This window comes from Nannospalax galili, unplaced genomic scaffold (genome assembly GCF_000622305.1).
Source record: "Nannospalax galili isolate Female #2095 unplaced genomic scaffold, S.galili_v1.0 scaffold91, whole genome shotgun sequence".
NCBI classification, from domain to species: Eukaryota; Metazoa; Chordata; class Mammalia; order Rodentia; family Spalacidae; genus Nannospalax; species Nannospalax galili.
The window spans coordinates 1,757,436-1,765,755 of NW_008332583.1; the positions used below are offsets into that span (position 1 = coordinate 1,757,436).

Genomic DNA, 8,320 nt, shown 5'->3' on the forward strand with positions numbered 1-8,320 from the left:
TATTATTTTTATTTTATGTGTATGAGTGTATTGCCTGCATGTGTGTAAGTGCACCTGTGTTGTGCAATTCCCAAGGAGGTAAAAAGGAGTTGGGGGGTGGTATGACCTGCAAAGGTCTGGTGGGACCAGTCATATTTAACACGTTTCCTACAAGAGGAGCTCCTGTAAAATCAATAGGCAGCCCCAACTGTGCTTAAACCTGCAATTTCAGATAAAACATTGTGTTTGGTCCTTGGAGGTGACACAGATTCCCAGTCAGGGGTGTGGTCATCACTTGGCCTAAGTGTGGTATCATGAGGCATCGGAGTGCAGGGGTCACAACTGGGGTCAGCCCCACCCCACCCCCCACAGCCTCAGAGGTGCAGGTACCTGGTCCTGCAAAAAAAAATAGGAAGTGTTAGGGCTGTGGAGAGACTTTGAGACTCATTCTGGGGCTTCTTACCATGGTTTCAGTCAAGGCCAGGTGGCAAAGAAGTCACAGTATCCTGCATCTACACTAGTCTGGAGCTGAGGCCTACCACTGGAGAAGACCCTGCTGGTCCAGGCCCAGGCTATGTGCAATGGACTGGTCCAGTGGTCCACTGGCTGTGGAGTGAAGCAGGAAGCAGGCCTCTGCTGGTGTCTGCAGGTCAGGATCTTACAGTTGGACCCATAGCATCTGTGAATCCAGTCCCAGGGGCCAAATGTGAAATGTGCCCTCCCCCTATGGGTCTCCCAGAGGTCCAGAAAGGGTATATCATCTTGATCAGCCTTCCCGCTCTCTGTCTCTCAATCCCCTGGCACCTGTCCCTCCAAGGTAAAGTTTGTATGTCTGTCTAGATTTTAAGAGAAGGGGGAAATCCAGAGAGTCACCACAGTTCGGCCCACTTAATGAGAAAATACTATTTCACTGGAAAGCTTGAGGTAGGAGGTTTCTGAAAACCTTATTTTCCCGGAATAGAGCAATATGTTTGAGAGATTTGCTTAGTCCTGGAACTTCCTATTGCCCTTCATGTGGTGGAGTTATTTGGGATTACACCCCCACACACACACACAAACACATTCTGAAAATATGCAGGTAGAATCTGTTACCCCTAACCTCACAAAACTCCCTCCACAAACTCTAAAATTCTGAAATTTTAATTTCTATAGTTGTCTCACTCTAGGGAAAGGGAAGGATTTCAACCTTTTTAAAAAATAGTGCTTCTTCCTAGAAAAATGAATTTGGAGGGTTGGGGCCAAGGAATGGGAGTCACAACCCTCCCTCCACCATATACCACATTTCCCGAGTCTTCTATTATTCTGCCTGAAATCATCTCGTTTACAGAAAATATTTGTTTGCACTATTAGTTGGTACTGGAGTTAATTACTCAATGTGTTAACGTGAAGTAATATGTATAAAAGTAGGATCAGTGTTTATTGTGTGGGTGAGCTGTTGAGCGGTGCTTGAATAAACTGCAATTAGGGTTAGATAGAGATTAATTAACATGTGAGTGGCAAGGTGTAAAATAGTTTCCAACCCTCCACTTCAACATAATCTACAGGCAAGGGAAGAGAAGTTTGTGGAAGCTAATTAAATACTTTCATAAAAGCCAGTGTATTCACCCAACATTTGGAGAGAGGGGCACATTAGGGGCAACTTGTTTTTACCCAAATGTTTTCTTTCTGTGGAGGTAGCACTGCTTTGTGATGGGGGGGGGGGAGACAGAGAGATGGTTTATGCAGCCACAAAAAGCAGGAGGGATGGCAAGGCAGGTTCACAGAAGCCCTTGAAGCCTTTCAGCCCGTTGAAGCTTTCCAACCAGCAGATCTTTCAGCTGCTGCGGAGATCAACAATCACCCAATTTGGAAAAAGGGTTGGGGTGCAAAGCTGGTGGCGAACAGGATTCTGCAGGGAAGTCGGAATAGAAATTCAGGTTTTGAGAGACTGTGGTTGTGTTGATATTGTTTCGGTGCTGGGGTGAGTGGTTTGTTTCAGGTTTGGTGGGAGAGGAGAACCATCTCGGAGCTTGTGTTCACATTTACATAGGGATGGGGGGGACACTGGGCGTGGAATTCGGTCTCTGTGAAGATGTCTTAAATTAAATGGGCTGTATAAAAATGTTCTTCTCCAGTTGGGCAATACTCTAGCTTTGAAATCTGGAAGTCTCCAGGATCTAAGTGCGTGTGTGTGTGTGTGTGTGTGTGTGCGCGCGCGCGCGCGCGCGTGCGTGTGTGTGTGTGTGTGTGTGTGTGTGTGTGTGTGTCAGGGGGTGATGTTAAGGGAACAGACTCATGATGGCTGAATTCAGGGTAGTTTCAGAGTTTGACAGAATGAGAGTATTAGCCGATGACAGTCCCCTTCCAAGCTACTTCTCCTCAGAGACCTCTCTTTGTTTCCCTCCCCTTGCTTTCCGAGTGCACTTATCTTTTCCTGCCATATCCACATCCGGTCTGAAATGGCCCGTCAAAGGAGCCACAACTGGATGGGTGGGTAGAAGGAGGAAGGGGAGTTATTTGCCTGCAGTTAAAAGTAAAGCTTTGCTTGTCTGTCCCTGGTGGGTCAGTTTTCTGTGAATGTGTTGTAGTGCAGAGGGGCCTGGGAGGGAATGGATACTCAGACTTCCAGATCTGTCCGGAACAGAGGAGAGGGTTTGTGTCCACCGGCACTTTCTCTGGCTCCACCGGATGGTGCGTCTTTGGAGATGGGATTGACTGTCAAACCTTCAACCCTGTTTGCTCACATTATACCCACCATAATCCTCTTAAACTGCGGTTGCGGCTACAAAGCTCGTGGTCTTGCAAAAGCCGGCTGGCAAGATATAATTGTCCCACGAACAAAAACAGCCAAAAGTTTTCAAAAAACCCCTGCCCTCCCCCTTCTCCATTCCTAAACCTAATTCTCTCGCTCTCTAGCTGGCAACCCCCCTCCCCACAAGGACCCTCAGCCTCGACCACTTTTGTTGTCGCCAAGAGCACCCGGTCTGTTGAAAGTGCTGGAGCGTCTTTGAACGGTTTGTTGTGATACGCAGGTGGGATGGTCTGCAAACATGAATTCAGCCCCTCCAAACCCAGCGCCGAGCGCGCTGCTTTTGTGCGCCAGGCACAAAACGCTGAATTCCTCCGAACTTACTTGGGGCCTGTCTAGAAAAGGGCCTTTTCTTCCCTCGGCTTGTACCTCTGGCCACACTAAGTCTTTGCCCGCCCCACTTCAGGCCCCCTCCCTCTCCCCTCTGATAATCCTTCTCTTTATTTTAGAAAAACACAAAACCCGGTTCCACGCGGTGCTTTAGTGGCTAAAAGTGAAAGAGCTGCCTTGGCAGAATTCAGCTCTATGAATCACTTCGGAAAATTGGTTCGACTGAATGGCCTTAGGAGGAAAAACGTTTTAATAGGATCCAGGGGAGGTTCTGCTGTTTCAATCTGCTCCTTAAACAGGTGGAGATTGGACCTTCTCAATTATACAAACAGTAAGTACCCAACAGCGGGAGAGCTGCCCTCCGAATCCTCCCCGCACGCAGCCCTAAGGCAGGCGCAGAGCCCGGCTTTGCCTCCCAAACCCGATCACAAATCAGCAATTCGGATCGATTAGGTTCTTGGACAACCCTCCGGCTCTCGCGGCTGACTGTCCCAGCCTTAGGCGGGGAGCCGGCCTGAAAGCTGGAGGCGTATGGGCCGGGCACCGAGGCCCCCCAGGGTTCCCAGCGCGCGGCCTTGCCCTTCCCGACTCTTCCAGGTCGTCCTTAGGCTGCGGGGAGCTCTCTCCCGACCTCCGACGCCAGCCAAGGCGAGCTCCTTGCTTTTGCATAAATTAATATTTCCCCATTAACAAGTTCCCCCCTCCAAACGCGACGCCCGCGTCCATGCGCCACATCCTAATGAGGTAATTATCATTTGCGCGTGTTCGGGGCTGGCGCCGGCTCCGTGGGTAAATGGCAGTTTATTAGCACGATGCCCAGCTCGGCTGCGGAGGGCTAAGGGATACTTTGGTGACTAGACGGACACTCGGGGGCCGTTGGAGGCAGCGCGTTCGGGACACCCCGCCTTCCCGGCGTACCCCAAACCTGTAGGCCCCCAAAGTTGTGAATCACGCCAGGAACTCTGCCTAGGTTTGGGTTTGGGCTCCCCCCACCTCCTTCCACCGGCAAAACCATCACGATTCCTCCCCCTCCCCCCTCCTTCTCTTCCCTCCTTCCCGATTCGCAAACCGCTCGCACTTTCCCGAAGGGAGCGCGGGCGCCAGTTGCCTCCTTTTAAAGTTTGAGGGGCGGTGGCGGCGGCGGCCGGCAGGCGCGGGGGAACGCAGGGTCCTCAACAGGAGCGGCGCCGCCGCCCCTGTCATTCCACTTCAAGTGACTTCATGTGATGTCAGCTGAATGTAAAAGACAGTGATCTCACGCGGAGGGGAAGATGTTTGCCATCAAAATGTGACAGAAGAGACACGCTGCATGGCTCGGAACGCATCTCCTTGGCGGTGGGGGAAAGAGGTAAAAGCGAGGTGGCTCTCCGAGTCCTCTTTAACTTCGTCCTTTCAGTGCCCAGCTCCCAGCGCGCGTGGCGGAGGCCTGGGTCCAGAGAAGGCTGGGGGGGGGATTAATTTGACACTCCCCCCCCTTTCCTTTATACAGCCTCCCCCTTCTTCCCCCTTTCTCAGTCCCAGGGCAAGGGCTGGTGGGTTCCCTTGCGCGCCGGGTTAATGGGCGGTAATTTGGTACCCTTGGGTGACTTTGTTCAGCCTCTGTTCATTTGAATGCAAATGGGTGACCCGGGCCCGACTAGGTGCTTATTAAATTGCGGTTTCCCCCCTGCCTTTTCCGGAATGCAGACTTAGAGGAGAGAGGCTGTGCCCTGGCCCAGCCCGGCTCGGCTTGGCACGCCATGGCCAGCTCAGCTTCCCTGGAGACCATGGTGCCCCCGGCCTGCCCGCGCGCTGGAACATCACCAGCCACTTCCAAGACACTGGCCTTCTCCATCGAGCGCATCATGGCCAAGACGTCGGAGCCGCGAGCGCCCTTTGAGCCCCGGCCTGCGGCGCTAGATTCGGACAGCAGCCAGAGCAAGAAACTCCTCAACCTCTGCTCGCCGCTGCCCTGCATGATCCCTCTCCAGCCCCTGGGCTATGAGGTGCCGTCCAAGACACTGCTCAGTTACTCAGAGTTCTGGAAAAGCAGCCTCCGGGCGGGCGGCAGTGCAGGAGGAGGAGGAGGCGGCGGCGGCGGGGGGGGCCCAGTGTGCGGCGCCAGCGGCTTGTGCAAAACCAACTGTGGCGTGTGCTGCAAGGCCGAGCTGGGCCTTGCGCCGTCAGCGCTGCCCGCCGGCAGGGTCATCAAGCCGCAGGTCATCAACCAGGCGGTGGGGCTGCCGGCCAGCGGCTCTCTCTACTACTTCAACTACCTGGACTCCGCTGCCTACCCTCCTTCGGAGCTCCTCGGCGGCCACCTTTTCCCATCTGGCCTCCTCAATGCGCAGGCTCCCACATCCCTGGCTGCGCACCCCAAGCTCTTTCTGCTGGAGAACGCCAAGCTGGCTGGCCTGGCTACGGACAAGTTCCCCCATCCAGCTCCCTACCCCCATAAGGAGCGCTTACCTGCGCAGCTGGAGCAGGTGCTGAAGGAGAACTCGGCCTTGACCGTTGATCGTGGGGGCGTCAAGAGCCACAGCAAGCTACCTGGGGGTTCCGCGGATGGCAAACCTAAAAACTTCACCTGCGAAGTGTGCGGCAAGGTGAGGCCCGAGGATCTGGGGGAAGGGTTGAGCAGTCGCCTGCTTTCCTGGGCCAGCCTGTACACCCCTCTCTCAAGCTGAGGAGCGTCCCAATAGCTGTCAGCTCCAATGGTGCTTAGTCGGCCCTCAGTCTCCTATTCTGTATAATGGGATTGTTGTCAGTGGTCACGTAGTTTCTCTATCAACAACGGCTTGGAAAGCACTTTACAAAAAGGGCTCTGGCTTTGAAGGGATTGGGGTCGTTGGGGAAGGTAAACTGCGGCCTCCCAGGGCTCATCGTAGGCCCTTGGTAGACTCAGCTCAAGGTCCCCTCTTGTCCTTCCATAGGTGTTTAACGCTCACTATAACCTCACCCGTCACATGCCGGTCCACACCGGAGCCAGACCGTTCGTGTGCAAAGTCTGTGGCAAAGGCTTTCGCCAGGCCAGCACTCTCTGCAGACACAAAATTATCCACACCCAGGTACGTGGCCCCCAGGTCAGGCCCGGTCCTGCAGGCACCTAAGGTCCTTGTCTGTTAGTATTGGGAACATGATAGCCAAGGATTCTCTCTTACTCTTGGGTGGTGTGGGGGGGCGGCTGTGTCCCTTCGAAAGGTTTCCAAGGTCTCAGCCTTACTGTGCACGCCCCTCTCTGCAGGAAAAACCCCATAAGTGTAACCAGTGTGGCAAAGCCTTCAATCGCAGCTCCACGCTCAACACGCACATCCGCATCCACGCGGGCTACAAACCCTTCGTCTGCGAATTTTGCGGCAAAGGCTTCCACCAAAAAGGTAAAGTGCTGGGCTAAGCACTCTCTCACCTCACACCGGGTGCTCAGAGGTTCGCTACAAGGGGCAAGGCTGGGGGGGAGGTGGAGAAAGACAGCACTGAAACCGAAAGCTAGCAAGCTCTAATTCTTTGGAATCCGGCTGTACCCGGTGTGAGTGAAAGCTTTCCCCAAGGGTTAGTAGACCTCGCTGGATACAGGCTTGACGCCCTGGGAGGCTGAATTTTGGAGCTGAGAAGGAAGGAAGGGGCAAAAGAAAAGGAACTAAGAAAAGTAGAAAGTATTGTCCTCTAGAAAGAGGTTCCCTTTGCAATCGGTACTTCCTTTTCAAATAAGAAAAAAAAAAAAAAATCTAAGCAATACCTTCCTCCTGAGGACAACTTAAGACTCAGGGGAAATTGGTCAGGTCGCGGGTACTCCCAGGCCCGGTCACTTACAATTTCCAGGACACTTTTGGGTCTCTCCGTGGTAAATGGGGATGAGAGGGAGTAACTGTGGAAAAAAATAAGAAAAAGAATAGAGAGAGACGAAGCCTAAGGTTCTTGCGAATTTCTCCGAGCAAGCATCAGCTAGAAGAATCCGCTGCCTCCTTGGACTGCACAAAGTTTCCCAGTCTGCAGAGCTCGGCAGGAGGGATGCTTCCTGGACCTCTGTGTCCTGCAGGGTAGGGGCTCAAGCAGGCTGGGTAAGACCTGGCTCCTAGTCCTTTCCAGAGTGCCCCGGGCTTGATGCTTACAAAGTTTGACAACTTCTTCGCTTGGAGAGGTCGCGCCCGCCTAGCCAAGCATCGCCTTCTTTGCTCGGGCACCTGAGCCGCTGCGGGGTATGCCCGGGCCCCCTCTTTCCATTCCACACCCCTACCTTTTTTGTCTTTTTTTTTTGGTCTCCTGTAGGGAATTACAAGAACCACAAGCTGACCCACAGCGGCGAGAAGCAGTATAAATGTACCATCTGCAACAAGGCCTTCCATCAAGTCTACAATCTGACCTTCCACATGCACACCCACAACGACAAGAAACCTTTCACGTGCGCCACTTGCGGCAAAGGTTTTTGCAGAAACTTTGACTTAAAGAAACACGTGCGCAAACTCCACGACAGCGTGGGCCCCGCCGCCCCGTCCACAAAGGACCTGACCAGGACAGCGCAGAGCTGAGAGCTACTGCCTTGCCCCTCCCTTCTGCCCTGTACCAATCCAAACAGATCACACGTATAAACTTATTTCTAAAATTAAAAGAAAAATAAACTATAGCAGAGAGGCTAAAATCTATTTATCGAAACCAGCATATTTTTTGGAAAGTTAAACGTTTCCTCGATGACTGGCAGCAAACGCGTGGCACCTTTGTATATTCAGGAAACTTACTTAAATCCAGTGCGCTGAAACATATTTAATTCCAGGCCTCGGCTTCTCTTCGGGCAGCCGGTTTTTAACCCCAGCCTGTCATCGCGAGCGTCCGGAAGAGCGGGACGCCCCCAGCCATCTTTATACAACCATGTAATCTCTCCTGTACAAGCGAACACGGAATATATATATATATATATACATATATGACTCAATAAACAGAACAATTAGTGCGCGTTTTCTTTCCCCAATCCCCTCGCCGAGAGGTTAGCTCAACAAATCCAAAGAATGAAGTGGAATTAGGCATTTAGAGCGGTTCCTTCCTCAAGCGTGACTTCCTTTGGGGGAGAGGGGGAGTCCCAGCTGAGGTTAACTGGGTGATCCTGGTACCCTGGTGTATTAAGGCACCCAAGGGCATGGGCCAAAGCATCTCCATCCGGCTCTATGAGGTGCCCGAGTGTTTATTTGGTGACTGTTTAGATGCTTGGGATTCTTACCGTTGCTTTGTTTGGGAAAGGAAAAAAAAATGTTA

General features: G+C 52.6%; 1 protein-coding gene across 1 annotated transcript; it reads left to right on the forward strand.

Annotated features, from left to right (window-relative positions):
* The first annotated feature begins 4,185 nt into the window (after positions 1 to 4,185).
* Fezf2 (FEZ family zinc finger 2) lies at positions 4,186 to 7,985 on the forward strand. The gene is made up of 5 exons (XM_008827504.2): positions 4,186 to 4,445; positions 4,784 to 5,682; positions 6,010 to 6,144; positions 6,321 to 6,453; positions 7,343 to 7,985. Exons 2-5 carry the CDS (start codon positions 4,837 to 4,839, stop codon positions 7,600 to 7,602), a joined length of 1,374 nt encoding a protein of 457 aa, XP_008825726.1. The 5' UTR covers positions 4,186 to 4,445; positions 4,784 to 4,836; the 3' UTR covers positions 7,603 to 7,985.
* Positions 7,986 to 8,320: the final 335 nt, after the last annotated feature.